The 20218-nt window shown below is 44.1% G+C and overlaps 1 protein-coding gene across 7 annotated transcripts in view; it reads right to left on the bottom strand.

The window, feature by feature from the left end:
- Positions 1-20218, bottom strand: part of DTNB (dystrobrevin beta) — a 294840-nt gene that overhangs the window by 105258 nt on the left and 169364 nt on the right. For 5 of the 7 annotated variants that reach the window (XM_034766839.1, XM_034766840.1, XM_034766843.1 and 2 more), the window contains one exon: positions 1758-1847. The exons of the other annotated variants lie outside the window; for them this stretch is intronic. In XM_034766839.1, the coding sequence (XP_034622730.1) occupies positions 1758-1847 (90 nt within the window). The remainder of the gene's footprint in view (positions 1-1757; positions 1848-20218) is intronic. 7 annotated transcript variants of the gene reach the window in all.

The following is a 20218-nucleotide window of genomic DNA, read 5'->3' as shown; positions in this document are numbered from 1 at the left end:
CCTCTTTTGAAGACACAGCTATAATATCAGGTAATTGGGTGAAATGCAATGGTCTGTGCGACACAGGAGGTCAGACAGGATAAATCTAAAGGCCCCTTCTGTCCTTAAATTCTATGAATCTATAAAAGAAGAGGGAGTGATTATTATTATTATTAGTCACTGAGTGTGTATGAGTCCTGGAATGGCAGGCCACTTCCACCTTTGGCAATGACTTTTTATGGTGCATAGAGAATCCCACCAGTTTATCTCAGGCAGAAGGATGTAACCTGTACATGGGATTCTTGACGGCTGGGAGAGATCAAAAGAATGGCAATCGGAGGTGGAGGCTTCACCGGGGATGTGGAGGAGCACTCTCTACTGATCAACTCTGCCAGACACACTGAGGGCAGAATTTATTTAATTTTTAAAAAACATGTCAATATGCTTTGGAAGGAGCAAAATCCTCCCTCTGAGACCAAGTGTTCCAACATTTTGCAGTGTGGCAGCTATTAGCTACATCTAGTAGTTTCTCAAATCTCATGTATGTGCCTTGAAGTGCAGTCAGTGTGACAGCCCCTCATCACCAGCTCCTTTTCATCTTAAGCTGAAATAACTACACTAATCCTTTGACGGGGGGAGTCAGGAATTCCTTGCTTGTTACATGGTGGACAGTGCTATATGCTGCTGGGTAAACAGGTGTTAGCAGAGAATAGTGACTCAACCTTCAGGGGGAATGACTGACTTCTCTCCATGATTTGGAAAGCTAGAGCTCATCTTTCCCACATATCTGTGGGACAGAAATTGCTAAATGAAAGAATGATGGCATATGGCCTTCTTCCAAAAATCTTAGCCAGTGGGCACGTGTGGACAGGTTGATGCAAAGTCTCCAGGCACACCCTCTAGGGCTCTGCACCTCCTCTTCCTCTCCAGCACAGATTCGCCTCTGTTAATGGATCATTAGGCCCCAAAGTGGGGTGGGGAAGACTTGCAGGCCAGGGAAGCAAAGTGGTAGAAAATGAAGTTATGGTGGAGCCACCATGCTTTAGAGCTCTGGGGGAAACCTTTCTAGACCTCTCTCTTTATACAGAATCTAGATTTACAGATATAAAAGGTAAATGCACACAGCCACTAATTGTAAGTGAGAAGAGGGGATCTCTCCAAAGCACTTACCAAACTTTTCACACACTGTTTTGGAAAGATAAAGGACTGGAGTTTTGAGACCAAGGCATGTTACATAAGTCACGTGCCTGTGTATTTTCAGAATGATTTGAAGGATTCTCGACAGACTTGCCCCAGTTGCATCTGCTGGGGCACATATACCCTTGAGTAGAGCAGTGAATAGGATCTAAAAAAAAATGGTTTAGTGTCCATGGACCACTATGCTGAAATCATTTTAGTGTTTTCCTAGAACTACCATTAAATTGTTTACAGTAACAAAGGTGGCCAGTTTTTAATACATTTTTAGAACTAAGTTCATAATTGAAAAAAAAAAAAAAAAGAATTCAAGCGAGAGTTGCACAAAACCCTGAGAAAACTCTGAAGACACCAAAAAATATGTTTTTGATTTAAATAAAATTCACCCTGGGATAAAGGGTGAGAAAAGCCCTGCACACCATATAAGCACCATGTAAGCTCTTAATAAGAGGCTTAAGTGGTGTGGAGGGCCTTGTGCAGACCTACTGCCATGGGGTGACTTTCACCTCCCTGCTGTAAATCTCCCAAAGAAAACAGCATTATTGTCCCCAAACCCACTCCATGAAAGCTTTCCTAACACTAACCGTGTACCGTTCTGTAGCCGGCTCACATATGTTGCTATCAGTGCATGCTCATCAGCTAAACGATTGGCAGTGTCCACTCTGTACTGCAACCTAGTAGTAATGAAGGCAAAGAAAGCAAACAAAACATAAAAAATAAATATAAAGCAAATTATTAACGTGTTAACAAAACACAGGTAACAGTAATTAAAATGAACACAGATTGATGAACAGTTAAAAATACACATATGTTTCAACAAGAGTCACATGAAAATGATACCTACTAACAACTGGGTGCTCCCAGATAATTCCCCCCCAAATACCCTATTAATCTGTGGGGTTCCTTCCAACCTGCATTTAGTAGTTTCATTTCTGGAAGGCACACACATATCACAAGGATTTTAAGATAGCAAGTCATTTTAAAATATGTTTTTGCTTCTCAAATTTCCTGTGCCTGTGTAATTTTCTTTCGTTCCTGTATTAGGTATTGAAAACCGGCCTTTCAGCATGACATTCCAATTAAGTCCTACTCTAGACATGTCCAGGAAGGCATTTGTTTTGGAGATATCTTTTAAAACATGACACCGATTGCTTTCAGTGGCAGTGCACTGGATACTCAGAAACCACAATCCACATTTCTCAGACACACAAGCTCTTTCTTCTTTGTAAGGTACAGCTGGTTGCTATATAAATCTGCCGGAAGCATAGCAAGACCTTATAATGAAGAAGCAAAGTGGAATTACCCTCGTAAACCCCTATGGGCAACAAGCAACCTTTCCAATAATGGGTTTGTAACAAGCGAGAGAATTAACATTAAGCACTGTACAGAAAGAACTCCTACGCAATCTATGTACGCCTGTCTTTTGTGAAACCTGACTACTGTGAGATACTGAAAAGCTTTAATTTTAGATCCCCATTATAGCAGGCCTACAGTTGTAACCACTATGCTGAAGACAGCAAAACAGTTTCCATTATAACCTGTTCCATATGTTCTTACCTTTGTGAAAAATTCAGCAAAAATGGTTGAACTTTTAAATTTGAAATGAACATAGCCCTCATTGAAGACTAGCACTTTTAGTTTTTGGAGAAAAAAAAAAGGTTTTAATTGAAAATATAATGATGTGTCCTGATCATGCATGGCAGATTTTTCACTCAGTCTCTAAGTGTATTGCACATGAGTGTGCAACTAAATTAACTGACAAAAACCTTTGTTAATGCAGAGTTAAGTTTGCCCAGTGGTATCGCCTGCCTTTCTGAGTTCAGCAAAACTCAAACCATGGAAAATCAGGAAATGAAGAGTTAAGGTACATGCCAACACAACCTTTGCAGTTGAGGCACTGCTGTGGCTGGCCAAACGTTAAAGGATACTATGTAATTCCTAAACGATCCTTCCTGTCCTGTACAACTTTGGCTTGGTCCACACTGGGGCGGGGGATCGATCTAGGAAACGCAACTTCAGCTACGAGAATAGCGTAGCTGAAGTCGACGTTTCCTAGATCGAACTAAGTTTACTTACTGCGGGTCCACGCGGCGAGCAGGAGTTCCGCAGTCGATGGGGGAGCGCTTCTGGGATCGATTTATCACATCCAGATGAGACGCGATAAATCGATCCCAGAAGATCAATCTCTACCCGCCGAATCAGGCGGGTAGTGTGGACCTAGCCTTTGTTATAGTGGGATGGTGGTAATCGTTGAATAACCCCATTCAGCCATTAGCACTTCAAAGGCAATTCACAGGTAAAAAGTTGCTCCTTGCTGTCTGATGCCCTCTGCTGCTGTGAACACACCACAAGCAGCAGTTTACTAGAAGGTCACATAGTTCCTTGGTTATGTAGGCTAAGCTGTACATACGGCGAGCCAGGCCCCCTGTGCACACAGCAGCCAGGCCTCTCCAACCACACCCTAGCCCACACAGTTCACTGCTGCTCCAGACGCCCCCTTTCCCCTGACCTCAGGTAGAGATCGCTTGTCTTGAACTCTGAATTTCCTAGTTTTCAGAGAGTTAAGTTTAGCAACACTCCACATTCTGGAAGGGCACCAGGCACCAATGGGAAACCGTAACTCTGCGTTAAAGTGTCTGGGCATTTAATTCCTTGGTTTGAAAACAAAATAATTTCTTAGCACACCCATTTACCACAGTGCAGCTCTCTTCCTCCACTGCCTCTGGCCCCTGGTCAATGATTGCCCTGCCCACAGAATGTGCTGGCTGTATGCTAATCCTTTCACTGCCTCTGCATCATCTCATCAGCTCCCATCTCTCTGTCCTTCCCCAAACACCCTCCCCATGGACGGCGCGTGACTCCTGCATTTGGGGAGGCTGGGCATAAGCACTGGAAACTCCCAAGAAGTGCATGGGGGCACCGGCACTGGACCGTGGCTCCACTCCCCTGCTTTGCCCTGAGGCCTGCCCCCGCTCGGCCTTCTCCCCCAAGGCCCCGCCCATGTTCCACTCCACCGCAGGCTCCGCTCCTGCTCAGCCCCCCTGCCCGCCACACGCTCCTTTCTCCTCCTTCCCCAAGGCCCCCCTCCTGCTGCTCATGCCTCTGCACCCCTGTGGATGGGGGGGGCCTCAGGGGACGGGGTGGAAAGGCACAAGCAGCAGGGCCTCAGGGGAAGAGGCGGAGCGGGGACAGGAAGAGGAACAGTGTGGGTGGGGCCACAGGGGAAGAGGACAAGCAGGAGTGGGGCCTCAGGGTGGGGTTACGGCCCGGGTGCCCTATCAGCAGCAGTGCTCTGAAGGTGGAGGGCCAGCATGCCACCAGAGGGAGGTGCGCCGCATCCTGTTTGGGGAGGCTGAGCCTCCCCTGACCTCTTATACCTGCCACCCATAATCCTCCCCATGAAGAGGCAGGCGTCAGCATGGGATGCGCAGGTGAAGGAGCTGGAGAGCAAAGGCAGGATTAGTGCAGGGATGAGCATGGAGTCAGTGGGGACATGAGAGTAAGGATGGACCGGTGGTTAGGAGCCAGGAGACCTGGGTTCAATTTCCTGCTTTGCAACAAACTCGCTGTGTGATCTAAGGCAAGTCACTTATGTCTTGTCTACCCAGGCAAGTTAATTCAGATTGAGGTAGGGTGTGAATTTAAAGTGGAATAGTTCTTTCTGAATAGCTCTCTGTGTGAATACTTCTGTTCCAGAGTAAATGCCTTATTCTGAATTAGCTTAATCCACAAAGTGGATTAACAGTTAATCAGGAACCTCAAGTCTCTCTGTGTCTCATTTTCCCTTTTGTAAAAAAGGGGCTAATAGCATTTCCCTACCTCACAGGGATGTTGTGAGGATAAATGCATTAAACATTGCAAGGACTCAGATACTACAGTGATAGGGGCCATGAAAGTACATATTACTCATTGACTGATTTGGAGGGAACAGAGCTGAAGCCCCTCCAACACCCCCACTGCACAGATCTGACCCTCACCTTTCCACCTACTCTTTCCTGCACTGGTCCAACACTCCCCTTTCCTGCTCCAATGCCCGTATCCTCCTCCACCCCCACAACTGCAGGGGACTGGACTAGATGGACTATCGAGGTCCCTCTCAGTCCTACATTTCTATGATTCTATCTCTTGCCCTTTCAGAATATCAAGTTCAGCAAAACTCAAATGTCTGAAAACCAGGAAATACAGAATTAAGGTACATATCCAAGCAATGTTAACTTCCCCCCCCCCCCCCCGGAACTGGCAATAGTCACTGGAATTATCTGCATGCACTTCAGCTGAATTCGCTGTTAGGTGCAACTGTATCGAATGGAGGAATTAGTTGGAGCAGCTTGGCAGTGCTCTGATTGTGAGAATGGTCCAAAATTCAGGTGAAAAAAATCAGTAAAAACCAAGTAACAGCTTTTGTAAAACCTGGGAAGTTTTCAGTAAAAAAAATAAATAAAAAGATATTAAAAGCAGAAAATGAAGGGCCTTAGACCTACGGTACAAACACACTTAGTGTGCAGCATGCTGAAACACTGTAGATTTACAGCTCAGCTTGCTGCTCAGTAAATGTTTGTGTGGCGTATAGGGCATGTGTAGGTAGCTCCTGTCCAGTACAGTGCAACGGCTGAGCAAACAGGGCAGAGTTAAGGTTGTGTGGGCGTGTACTATAAGAAACAGTTATTAACCTTTCAATAACTGTTGTTCTTCGAGATGTTTTGCACATGTCCATTCCACTGTAGGTGATCGTGCTCGCCAGTGCACATTTGTCAGAGAGATTTTCCCTCGGTGGTAGCCATTGGGGCAGCTAGAGCGCCTTGTGGTATCTTGCGCACAGAGCGCAGGCATAAAGGTGGAGTCACCCTTGCCCCCCTCAGTTCCTTCTCACTGGAAGACTCTGACAGAGAGGGGAAGGAGGGCAGGTCATGGAATGGGTATGTGCAACACATCTCAAAGAACAGTTATGGAAAGGTCAGTAACTGTTTCTTCCTCTTTAAGTGATTGCAGGTGTCCATTCTACTATCGGTGACTCACAAGCAGTCCCAATTGGAGGTGGGTTCGGAATCTGTTTGAACAAGGACTGGAGGACCACTTGTCCAAATTTAGTATCGTCTCTAGATTGTTGAGAGATACTGTAGCGAGAGGCAAATCATAGAATCATAGGACTGGAAGGGACCTTGAGAGGTCATCTAGTCTAGTCTCCCGCACTCATGGTAGGACTAAGTATTATCTAGACCATTCCTGACAGGTGTTTGTCTAACCTGCTCTTAAAAATCTCCAATGATAGAGATTCCAGAACCTCCCTAGACAATTTTATTCCAGTGCTTAACCACCCTGACAGGTAGGAAGCTTTTCCTAATGTCCAACCTAAACCTCCCTTGCTGCAATTTAAGCCCATTGCTTCTTGTCCTATCCTCAGAGGTTAAGAAAAACAATTTTTCTCCCTCCTCCTTGTAACAACCTTTTACGTACTTGAAAACTGTTATCATGTCTCCTCTTAGTCTTCTCTTTTTCAGAGTAAACAAACCCAATTTTTTCAATCTTCCCTTATAGGTCATGTTTTCTTGACCTTTAATCATTGTTGTTGCTCTTCTCTGGACTCTCTCCAATTTGTCCACATCTTTCCTGAAATGTGGTGCTCAGTTGAGGCCTAAACTCTGCATTCTGGAGGGGCCTGAGACACCACCTGGCAGCCATAATGCTGTGTTAAAAAATTTTTTGTCAGTAAATTCACTGATTTTTTTAATGGAAAAAGAAATGTTGTTGGTAGAATTTAGTGGTCATTTAGGCACCAGTAGTTATCATATAGGTGTACAATTGAGATGCTGCTGTAGCCAAGTAAGTATAATACTTAGCTCTTACACAATGCTTTTCCATCAATAGATCTCAAAGAAATTTACTGAGGGAAACATCATACAAATTTTACAGATAGGGAAACTGAGGCAGAGAGGTGAAGTGATTTGCTCAAGGGCACCCAGCAGGCCAGTGGCAGAACCAAGCACAGGGTGTACATTGTTGAGTCCCAGTCCACTGTTATCTCTACTCAGACAGAAGGTTGTTATGTTATTCTTAAGTGTGCCCCCCATACTCTATTATAGTGTAATGGGGATGATGGTCATGCTTGGAAATGTTTGGTATGTAATTGCTAACAGGGCTGTTGAAAGGAATCTCATACATGGTCTACCTCCTCAAAAAAACCTGACATTTTCATTACATGGTGGTTACAGTCACTTTTACCATGTGAGTGAAGACCGGTGTGTCTATCTTCTTCTGTAACGCCCTCTCCCTCACCATGCTCTGCCACATATAGCCCCGCACCCCATTTCTACCTCATCTTTCCCTTCCCATCCTATTAAGCCATTTGCACTTCAGAAATCAAGTGTGCAAGGAAACAAGGGTTGCTTGAATCTGTGAACTTTAAGAAAAGCTGTTTTCTCCGAGGGCTGTGTCCTAGTCACCTCTTGCTCAAATGATCCCACGTTTGAATCACTAGCCCTTTCCTGTACATTTTGAGGTGCAGCAAATTTCAAGCCAAGTTGAGTAAGCATGTGGATTTTAGAGCACTTAGTAAAATTATCCTTTAAACAGAAAGTCGTCTCAATCTTAATTGTAGCAGAGCTGGTCCTCCTCTATAATAGTGTATGAAATTAATCATCAGCAACCGCTTTGCTATATCCAGATTCCCAGCACAGGATAATCCTGAAAGCATAGCAGGCTCTGAGAGGTATGAAGTGGCCCATTCATCTCAATGTGATTTTCTCAGATGAATGAGAACACCTTATGGAGATGAATGCAGCCTGAAGTAATAGCTCTGAGATGTATGAACTGCTCCATTCATTTCGGTGTGCATTCTCACCCTCCCTTGACAGTACCAGTACTTGAGAGACTGTGGTGAACATCATGCATGACCATTCTCAACTCCTCAGCCCAGTGTCAGCAGTGTGTTCTTGGTGCATGCTCTCAGCATGCCTGTTCTCAGCTCCCCATCCAGAGTGGTAGGGCTTTCCCAGATGCCAGCTTTCATGGGGGGCCAGGGAGAGGGGTTCAGGCCCGCTCTAACAGAGCCCCCAAGATCCAAGCTCACATTGGGGCAGGGAAAGGGACCCCCAGATCCCAGCACATAAACGGGAGGGGAGAATGTGGGTTGACAGGCACCCAGGGTACTAATCTCTCCCACTTGCCCTCTCCCCACCTTCATGTCACCACTCTCAGTGTCCCATCCTTTCCCTCCTATTTTCAGCTTTCTTCCAAAGGTTGGGTTTGAATTTACAGTGCTTGGTTGCTTCTCAGATTCAATAGCCATAGCATGGCTCCTTGAGCCACACAGGTCCTGAGAGTTGTGGCTGGCTACCAACCCTCTTGGGCATTCTGTCTGCAGACACACAGTATAATCTGTTCGGTGCCAGAGTATTAGACCTTGTCTACATTGCAGAGATTTTTCGCAAAAAGGCAGCTTTTGGCGATGAAACAATGGAGGTGTACACACTACAATGGTACTTTCGGCGACAAAACTCTTCAGTTTCGGTGACGAAATAAAACCATCTCGATGAGAGACATAGGGCTCTTTATGCAAAATTTTTGTCGCCAAAATACCAGTGTAGACAGCGTGCTTGATTTTATTGCTTTAATTGGCCTCCAGAAAGTGTCCCCCAATGCCCATCCTGACCGCCATGGTCAACAGTTCCAACTCCGCTGCTCCGCAGCCAGAAAAGCAACTGCCCACCCTTCCCCGTTTAAAGCCCCGGGAATTTTTGAAATTCCACTTCCTGTTTGCTCGGGCATCGAGAGCTCACATCGCATCTTCCCAGATGACAATGGTGGCTCCACACAGCAAACGCTCTCCCGCTTGGACCAATGCGGAGCTGCTGAATCTGCTCAGTATTCGGGGCAAGAAGGCTATGCAGTCTCAGCTGCACTCCAGCTGTAAGAATTTTGATACCTATGGACAGATTTCTTGAAGGTTGTGCAGAAAGGGCTATGATCAGGACATGCTACAGTGCAGATCAAAGATCAACGAGCTGAGGCATGCGTACCATGAGGTAAGGTAAGCAAACTGTCACTCCGGTGCTGCGCCACAGACCTGCCATTTTTATAAGGAGTTGGATGCTATCCTTGGCGGTGACCCCGCATCCATCTCCAAGTGCCCCGTGAATACTTCGGCTGGGCTGGAGCTGGCAGAAAGTGGACCTAACACAGAGGAAGAAGTCATCGATGAAGAAGTGGAGGTAAATAACGATGTGGAGCCCATGGTGGGGTTGCCAATGGTGTGTCCAGCCAGGAGCTCTTCTCCACTCCAGAAGTGTCTAGCCAGTCTCTGCAGTTTCACTCTGGCGAGCAAGAAGCAGGAGATGAGACCCCTGGTAAGTTGTTTTGCTTTGTGAAGTGCAGAGGTGGGCTGAGGGCATAGAAATGCACAAGGCTGGCTGTGTTTCTATGTACTGGACATTTCCCTGTGCAGCTAAGCAGTACAGTGGTACAGGATGTTGATGCACACCAAGATTTCACGGGAATCCTCCAGAGAAATCTCTAGGAATCTTTCCTGGAAGTACCTGGCAATCCTCTGCTGAACGTTCCTTGGCAGAGTTGCTTTGTTCCTTCCCCCATGGAAGGAAACTTTCCCATGCCATTCTGCAATCACACGTGCAGGGACCAAAGCGGCACACAGGCAAGCAGCATAGGGACTGGGGTGGAAGCCACAAGGGTGTAGTAGTCCCTGCTTATCCTCAGGAGTTTGCTATCTGCTACAATGACCCTCACCCTCTGGAAAAGGGTGAGAAAATTTAGAATATTGTCCTTAGTTGACTGTACCGCGACCCTTTCATATTGATTTTCTCTCCATGTACAATGACCCCGCCCCAGGGGAAACTCACCATGCTCGGTGTGTTCGCCAGCAAGTGTGCTTGTCAAGTGTCAGCAAAAAAGTGATTGGTATGTTAGCAGAGGTGTATTTTACTGTACTGTTTCAATGCTGTATGTGTACTTAACAATCGTGCTTCTGTGTATTGTTCCTTGTGCTTATGCAGACGTGGCCTTCAGAGGCACCCCCTACACACTGGCAGAGTGCCTCCGCCAGATAAGAAAGCACCTGAGATGGAGCGAAGAAGACATGTTCCGGGAGATGCTGCAATACTCAGAATCAGAAAAGAGGGAATGCAAGCAGTAGAGGGAAATCGACAGGTAGGACAGAAAAGAAAATTAGGCTTTCATTAGGGATGCAACTGAGAGGATGATAAAAGTTATAGAGCGGCAAACCTACATGCTGCAGTCCCTCATAATGCTTCAGTCTGAGCAGATGTATGCCCGCCCTCTCTTTCAGCACATTCAGAACTCTTTCCCATACCCTCCCCAAACTCCACCCGCGCATTCCTTTCTGCTTTCTGTGACTTCTCGCTTTCCTGTTCACTCCACCTCCATGGACACCTTTTCAAATGATAGCTGGTCTTATGCACAGCTCTGAAAGTCAGCCCTCTCCTGATACCTCTTCTCCCCCCAAGCATTTGTGTGTGTGTGTGTGTGTTGTAGTTTTCTGTGCAATAAAAGAAAAGTTTTTTGAATGATAAGCACTCTTTATTTGTCTCCGTGCAAATTATGATAGCAACAAATAAACAAGCAGTTTAATCATATGCTTACAGTGAATCCTAGGCCATAAAAATCACAAGTGCTTTCTTGCAAAACTCGACTTCATTAAGCACTGCAGTCCCAAGCATAGCAACTTACATTACTGGTTCTCATCTTCAAAGTGTTGCCTCAAAGCCTCCCTGATTTGAATTGCCCCCCAGTTCTGCCCCTCTAATAGCCTTAGTATCTGGATGCTCAAAAGCAGCCGCCAGATGTTCTGCCTCAGCAATCCACCCATGAGCAAACTTTCTACCTTATCTTCACAAATATTGTGCAACGTACAATATGCGGCTATGATCATGGGAATATAATCCTCATTGAGGTCTAACTTGCCATAAAGGCATCACCAGCACACTTTTAATTTGCCAAACGCACATTCCATGGTCATTCTGCACCTATTCAGTCTATTGTTGAATCGCTCCTCACTGCTATTCAGGTTTCCCATGTAAGTCTTCATGAGACATGGCATTAAGGGGTATGCTGGGTCTCCCACGATCACTGTGGGCATTTCAACATCCCCACTTTAATCTTCTGGTCTGGAAAGAAAGCCCCAGCTTGCAGCTTTCTGTACAGGCTGGTGTTCCTGAAGATGCGTGCGTCATGCACCTTTCCACCCCACCCCACGCTGATGTCAGTGAAACGCCCGTGGTGATCCACAAGTGCCTGCAACACCATGGAGAATTACCCCTTCCTATTTATGTACTCCATCGCAAGGTGCTCTGGTGTCAAAATTGGAATATGCATGCCATCTATTGCCCCTCTGCAGTTAGAGAAACCCATTTCTGCAAAGCCATCCACTATTTCACGCACATTGCCAAGAGTCACAGTCCTTCGCAGCAGAATGTGATTAATGGCCCTGCACACTTGCGTTAACACAGCTCCAATGGATGACTTCCTGACTCCAAACTGATTCACGACCAACCGGTAGCAGTCTGGAGTCACCAGCTTCCACACTACAATTGCCATGTGCTTCTCCACTGAGAGGGCAGCTCTCATTTGGCTGTTCTTGCACTGCAGGGCTGGGATGAGCTCTGCACACAGTTCTAGGAAGGTGGCTTTCCTCATCCAAAAGTTCTGCAGCCACTGTTCATCATCCCAGATCTGCATAACGATGTGATCCCACCACTCAGTGCTAGTTTCCTGAGCCCAAAAGTGATGGTCCACCATGTTCAGCTGTTCTGTGAATGCCAAAAGTAATCCAATGTTGCTCCTATCCATGTCAGACAACACATCAGGCACCTGTGAATCCTGTTGAGTTAGGAACTTCACAAATAACTGCACTGCCATTCACAATGTGCTCCTTACAGGTAGCAGAGCACTGGAAGGCAGTGGGGATCCATTCTTTCAGACAGAGATGGTGGGGCAAACAGAAAACAAGGGACGTTGAAAAATCCTGTGAAACGAAGATGGAAGCACATGGCCTGAGGCACAATCCTATCTGTAGAACCTATTTCCTGAATAGCATCTGCAATATTGTTTCCCCAAAGGGGTACAGCACTAGCTGGGGCAAATGGACCCTTTGGGCCCTGATCAGAGTCATAGTTTGACCCCCAGGAGTGAGCAAAAAAGCACTGGTAGAATCTACCAGCCTATAAAAAAGCTGGTTTTTCCAGGGGGCTGTATTCTCAGGAACCAGTTGGTTAAATAAACCCAAATTTGGATCACTAATCCTATGAGGCATACCACATTCAAAGGTGAATGCTAATGGAAAGGGGGTAGGTTTAGCAGATAAAATAAAAAAAGAACAAGTTAAAAATCACTTAGAAAAGTTAGATGTCTGCAAGTCACCAGGGCCTGATGAAATGCATCCTAGAATACTCAAGGAGCTAATAGAGGAGGTATCTGAGCCTCTAGCTATTATCTTTGGAAATTCATGTGAGACGGGAGAGATTCCAGAAGACTAGAAAAGGGCAAATATAGTGCCCATCTATAAAAAGGGAAATAAAAACAACCCAGGAAACTATAGACCAGTTAGTTTAACTTCTGTGCCAGGGAAGATAATGGAGCAAGTAATTAAGGAAATCATCTGCAAACACTTGGAAGATGGCAAGGTGATAGGGAATAGCCAGCTTGGATTTGTAAAGAACAAATCGTGTCAAACCAATCTGATAGCTTTCTTTGATAGGATAGCGAGTCTTGTGGATAAGGGTGAAGCTGTGGATGTGGTATACTAGACTTTAGTAAGGCATTTGATATGGTCTCGCATAATATTCTTATCGATAAACTAGACAAATACAATTTAGATGGGGCTACTATAAGGTGGTGCATAACTGGCTGGATAACCGTACTCAGAGAATTGTTATTAATGCTTCCCAATCCTGCTGGAAAGGCATAACAAGTGGGGTTCCGCAGGGGTCTGTTTTGGGACCGGCTCTGTTCAATATCTTCATTAACGACTTAGATATTGGCATAGAAAGTACGCTTATTAAGTTTGCAGATGATACCAAACTGGAAGGGATTGCAACTGCTTTGGAGGACAGGGTCATAATTCAAAATGATCTGGACAAATTGGAGAAATGGTCTGAGGTAAACAGGATGAAGTTTAACAAAGACAAATGCAAAGTGCTCCACTTAGGAAGGAAAAATCAGTTTCACACATACAGAATGGGAAGAAACTGTCTAGGAAGGAGTACGGCAGAAAGGGATCTAGGGGTTATAGTGGACCACAAGCTAAATATGAGTCAACAGTGTGATGCTGTTGCAAAAAAAGTAAACATGATTCTGGGATCGTATTAACAGGTATGTTGTGAACAAGACACGAGAAGTCATTCTTCCGCTCTACTCTGCGCTGGTTAGGCCTCAACTGGAGTATTGTGTCCAGTTCTGGACACTGCATTTCAAGAAAGATGTGGAGAAATTGGAGAGGGTCCAGAGAAGAGCAACAAGAATGATTAAAGGTCTTGAGAACATGACCTATGAAAGAAGGCTGAAAGAACTGGGTTTGTTTAGTTTGGAAAAGAGAAAACTGAGAGGGGACATGATAGCAGTTTTCAGGTATCTAAAAGGGTGTCATAAGGAGGAGGGAGAAAACTTGTTCATCTTAGTCTCTAAGGATAGAACAAGAAGCAATGGGCTTAAACTGCAGCAATGGAGGTTTAGGTTGGACATTAGGAAAAAGTTCCTAACTGTCAGGGTGGTTAAACACTGGAATAAATTGCCTAAGGAGGTTGTGGAATCTCCATCTCTGGAGATATTTAAGAGTAGGTTAGATAAATGTCTATCAGGGATGGTCTAGACAGTATTTGGTCCTGCCATGAGGGCAGGGGACTGGACTCGATGACCTCTCGAGGTCCCTTCCAGTCCTAGAATCTATGAATCTATGATTAATCGTTTGGACTTTAGAGCACTTAGTAAAATTGTCCTTTAACCAGTAAGTGGATCTTAATCATAACTATAGCAGAACTACCACTCCACTAAAATATTTATTTGTTGTCAGAAATACAAAGCAGTTACGAAGAGCTAATCCCTCAAGAGTCTGATTTCAAACTATGTCCTTGACAGTGAGTATTTGTTATGCTATATAAATATATAATCACACACAAAGAGCTAAGTAATACTGAGGTCAGAAAGTCAGGCACTCAAAAGTTAGGAAATACAAGAATTAATGTTGTCCATGCAAATTTAATTCTGCCTCCTAGTTCACAGGCATTATGATCCAGTCTTTAATTACATGATCACATACTATTCTTTCCATGGGACCCCCATCCACTTCATTCATGTGCATAGGATGGCCAGTGACCATTGAATAAGCAGCTCTTCAATGTCTTGTTTTATCCTCATTGTTTAAAGCGTGGCCCTATCCCTCATTTACAGCACACCACTCAAACCCGGCTTTGAATAAAGAATGATTCATTTCCTCACTGACTTTTCATGGCACTTGTCACCACAGCATCCGAGTGCTTCCCAAACATGAATGAATTTATTTTCACAACATAGTTGAGAAGTCCTATCTCTTCCCATCTGTCTCCTCATCCCATTCTCGTCCCTTAGTCAGAGGTCTTTCCACACAACCCTTCTGCCCATGTCCCTTCAAGCCTGTCCTACTCTGTCTTCTCTCACTCACCCTTGGCTCTTCATCCCACACTCCCCACCTCCTTGTCCAGTCTCCTTTCCTAGCCAGTCCCAGTCACTCCCTGCCACAGCTCCAGTTCCCACCCTCAGCAAGCTCCTTGTACCAATCTACTCCCTTCTCCAATCTACCCCTCTCCCCATTTTTCTTCCCTCTGCATCTGAGTCAGGATGCTTTCTCCTCTATGCTCTCCGGACACCAGCAGGTGGAGCACTGAGAGCAAAGGAAAATCTCTCTGCTCTGAGCTCTTGTGCCTGGTACCACAGTGATTTGCAGCAGTTGGGAGCAGAAATTCCAGGGAAAGTCCGGCTCAACTCCTACAACCTTTGGCAGATAGACTTAATGGAAAATTTAGCTGCCAAATTCTAGGAAGTAGCTACTGAGCATGTGTGAATCTACTCATAATATTCATAAGAGAGAAAAAAAGAACACATGGACACTTCCTTACTAGTACTGCAGCCAACAATAGCTAATGCACAGCTGTGAACATTGCTCCTGAAGTCGTTAATGATGTTGAGATTTATACCAAAGGTAAACAAGACCCCAATCACCTAGTCAGGTTCTGCTGCTTCAGAAATATAGCAAAGTACCTTTGCTAAACAGAGAACATCAGCAGGGAAGAAAAGTTCGTTAAGTTTTAATAAAGGATATTCAAAACAATGGAGTGTAAAAATAAAAAGCAATAAGAAAAGTTGGCTAGCACCCCTTCAACAAGTAACTTCAGACATGTTCTGTTTCATTTTATTCCTCACTCCCCAGAGGCAGCTGTCATCTTGTCATGACATTATAAGCAGCACACCTGCATAACTTTGGCTTAATTCTAACAGCCCAATACTTGGTTAAGGAATCCCTGGCTAAAAGCAGAAATTCAACTCCAACACGAACAGCAGCTCTGAGTCTTAGCGGGCATTGTCAAGCTCAAAATATCATCCCTCCCCAAATGAGCAACATGCTTTGACTGCATTCTTCAATGTGCCTTTAAAATACCTAGAATTTAACAACATGCCTCAGGCACTCTTAATTGAAAAGTAGCTTGTATGTCCCTCTGTCAAGTTCTGGGGTGCAATTCAGACCAATGAGAGTTTGTGTCACTGCTGCTAATAGAACCTTGAGTGCCCCAAAATGCTTCTGCTACTTGTCTGGGACATACACACAGCCAGCATACACTTTGTGTTTTGTATGCTGTACTGCTCTTATTCAACCACTCTGAATCCAACAGCCTGCCAGCAGTTATGACAGCAGGGCCCCCCGGGGGGAGGGGGGCAAGTGGGGCAATTTGCCCCAGGCCCCACAGGGGCCCCCACGAGAATATAGTATTCTATGGTATTGCAACTTTTTTTTAAATGGAAGGGGCCCCCAAAATTGCTTTTCCCCAGGCCCCCTGAATCCTCTGGGCAGCCCTGTATGACAGACACACTTTTGTCTTTACCAGACTTGGTTAATGTTAGCAGGTGACCCCAATATACCTTCAGTCCCCAACTTCCCCAGACCCATGTGCTTCGATATGTCCAGCCCTCTCCTGCAACAGTCAGAGGACTAACAAGATTTGTTTGCTCCTTTAAGAAGGCAAATCTCACCAGCTTGTCACATTAACTGGTGTTAACATTGACTTTAGTACAAACACAGTCCTGCTGGTTAGCTTAATGGGAAAACAAGTTTATTAGCAAACACACATCTAAATATCTAATATGTAATCTAGCAAGGTTTGGTTCAAGACTTTGTTCAAGATGGCTTTTCTCACCCAGTCTTCCAACAAGATGGTGACCGCCCCCTCCTCAGTCAGGATCTCCTCCAGAAGCCCAAAGGTGCCAGTTCCTTTGTCTTCTTTGGTGAAAGAGAGATCACTTGGGGTTCTCTGCCCCTTTCCTTTATAGTCCAGTGAACCTTTGACATAGATTCTTCTGAAGAATACCTCCGAAAGTAAAATCATTCAAACTGTGTGGAAGGCATCATTGAGTTTGGTGGTGAAGGAAACTTCATGCTGTCTCTTCCCCCACTTGTGTTTGCCGAAATAAAATTGTTCTGTTTCCTGCCATCTCCTCCCATTCTGTCTTGATGGTCTTGTTTACTACTTATATGTAAACTGAGGTAAACCCACATTACTTTGTTAGGACAGGCCTATTTAACAACTTTTGTCGAGGCAGGGCTGTCTGGTTTTGAACAAGTAATATCATACAGGTGAATTCATAACGGTACATATAATGTTGCTACATGCGCATCATGATATTATTGACCAGCAAGTCATTACTTTTCAAATAATACCTCACAAGGTATATTTTATGGAAAGATAGGATGTGAATAGAAGGTGCTTTAGGTCATACCCTCTTACTTTTAAAAAGTATTATTTTGAAGAAACAAGATATTGACCAAACTGTTTAGTACTCACAACTCATAACCACTGGGCCAGTTTGTGAGTTTAGCTATGAGGAATTCCTTTTAGCATAATCCGCCTTTGCTCCCATCTTGCAGGGTAAATATTCTAATAGACAGTAGTAAGACAACCGACCAAGAAACAAAAGTTCCATCTGATATGTACCACTAGCCTGCCCACCCCTTGCAAGACAGAAGACTCCAAAGCAATGATCAAAAGCAGTTCAAGAAATAATGTAAACTGCACACCCACCAAGGGGACAAGGGGATGTGGTAATACAGGAGAAGAGAAAACCTAGGACCAAGGAATTACCAGAAAGTAGTTCATCCTTTTTTGACATTCCCTCTTTTCCTAATTTTGGATATTCGAATTTGAAAAATTTGGCCTGGGTGGTTGTCATGTTTAGAAATATTGTAAGATCAGGGCAGTCTATCACACACAGCTGCTCTCTCTCTTATGATGAGTTTCTTTAACAACTCCATGCCCTCTTTTGTTGGGAGAAATGTTTTGATTCTATGAGCTCTTTGGCATATATTTTGAGATCCATATCGATCAAGGAAAATGGCATGAAATCAGCGTGGAGGAGGTTTAAAGGCAATGAGATTTTCAAGGTAGCATTCAAGGTGTGTGGAAATAAAGAGTATAGGCCAGAGAAAGACCTAGGCGCCTGTGAAAGATAGATGTGTGTGGGATTACTTGTAAACCTCAACTGGGACATCATCATCCCTGGAAATCTTCTTCCTTGAATGAACCAATGATCAAAAGCATGGACAAACCTGAATCCCTTCTCTCTCCTCAGGTGAGCTGCTACAACTGCCAAGCACTTGGTGCTGCTGAAAGATCAAAGGGCCGGGTGCCAACCCCTTTTCTTCTGCAGGATTAGAAAACAATGTAGGTAAAACCTTTCCTTTTGAATTCCAGAGGTATTCTCAGTGCTTTCAGTGCTCTGAGCTTTAGAAGGGAAGTTACTATTGCTTTAACCGTCTCTCCAGAGAGGGGTCCCTGAAAAAGGATGAAGAAGGGGGGTAGAAAGTGACTGAAATTGAATAAGATATCCCACGTTTATAACTTCTGAGAGGTCTGAAGTAATTCAATACCGGGCCTCTTGAAAATAAAAAGGAAGCTGCAAAAACGGGGCAGAGGCAGGTGTAATAAAAATTTTAGTTTTTTTAAAAGGCGTAGGAGCAAAAAAGAGAAAAAAATATACTAACAACTCCACCTAAAATGCGCACACACACACACGCAACTAGCAAAGTTGCATAGTGAGCAGAGAAGTGGACACTGCAGGGGTTCACTCTTACTGTTCACATAATCAATAGGAACTGAGGAATGGTTTGGTCCACTCTGCTATCTATGCCTTCGGGAGGGGCATTCCGGGTGCAGTCTTAGCCCCAATGGACACTGAGATTGCATGGTGAGATGGAAGAGAAGGAACTCAATCCAACATCACCACCAAGTGATTTTGAAAAAGATCTGGGGGTCATGGTAGATAATCAGCTGAACATGAGCTCCCAATGTGATGCTGTGACTAAAAAGACTAATGTGATCCTGGGGTGCTAAACAGGGGAATCTCAAGTAGAAGAAGAGATCTGTATTTGGCACTGATGCGACTGGGATAGGGTATAGTGCTGGTGCCCACCATTCAAGAAGGATGTTGAAGAGCCACGAGAATGATTAAAGGATTAGAAAACATGTCTTTTAGTGATGGACTCAAATAATGTAATCGATTTAGCTTAAAGAGAAGGTTAAGGGTCAATTTGATTACAGTCTACAAGTATCTACATGGGAAACAAAGATTTTATAATGGGCTTGTCGGTCTAGCCTAGAAAGGTCTAACAGGATCCAATGCCTGGTAGCTGAAGCTAGACAAATTCAGACTGGAAATGAGTAAATTTTTCAGTGAGGGTAATTAACCATTGGAACAATTTACCAAAGGTTGTGGTGGATTCTCCATCACTGACCATTTTTAAATCAAGATTGGATAATTTCTAAATGATCTGCTCTGTGAATTATTTTAGGGATGTTCTCTGGCCTGTGTTATACAGGAGGTCAGACTAGATCTCAACGGACCATTCTGGTCTTGGAATCTATGAATCTATTAAACAAATGTATGTGACCGCATAGAGCAGTGCAGCCACTAATGACCAGTCTGTACTCTTCATATGCAAAGGAAATATAACACAGTAAGCAATGACAGGAAACAAAGCAGGGGTGAACTAGGTATGGAAGTATGTGGTTTAGAAAAGCAAAAGATGAGGTGGTGCTTAGCTGTGCTGTTTCTTGGTTCTTTTTTAAAAAGTAATCTAAAGTTGGAAGAGCCTAGCGTGAAGGGCAGGGTGGAGGTCAGTGATGGAACACCAAATTAAATAAGTAAATCTGGAGAGGGGTTTGAAAAAGCAGAATGAGACTACCTGGTACATAGGTTAGGAAGACTATTCCAGCTACAGCTGAATGAATAATTGATTTTTTGGTCTGGTGACTGAACTGAAAAAGCAAAAAAGAAAAAAAAAATTTAAACTGAAACTGGATTGTGGGGTTTTTTTTCCCTTGCCAAAACAAAAACACAATTTTTTTTTGTTCTACTCAAATGAAACTTTTCAAATGTGGATTCAAAATGAATTTTTTTGCAATAAAATGTTGTTTTGAAAATGGTGATTTACAGCAAGATATTGAAATAAAACATTTAGACATTGCGGAAAAAAATTTCAGCAGAAACTATTCTCCAAGTTCAACAGGAATTCATGAATAAGTTCAGTATTGTGAAAAATGCATTTTTTGGCAAATTTACTATTAAAAAAACCTGCCCAGCCATAAGTAGTGCAATGAAGAAAGACTTGTGGGAGAATAAAACCACCAACATGAGCATCAAAGTGAGCTGATGTGGCAGACTTGTTGTGATGAGGAAGCAATACACACTCAAGGACCTTGAAGGTGAAATAGAGGGGAGTTTTTTGGATGCTGTGCAGTAAGGTGACCCTATCTCCTTTTATTCTTTATCATTTAAG

This window comes from Trachemys scripta, chromosome 3 (assembly GCF_013100865.1).
Source record: "Trachemys scripta elegans isolate TJP31775 chromosome 3, CAS_Tse_1.0, whole genome shotgun sequence".
Classification (NCBI taxonomy): domain Eukaryota; kingdom Metazoa; phylum Chordata; order Testudines; family Emydidae; genus Trachemys; species Trachemys scripta.
This window is presented reverse-complemented; position numbering and strand designations above follow the sequence as displayed.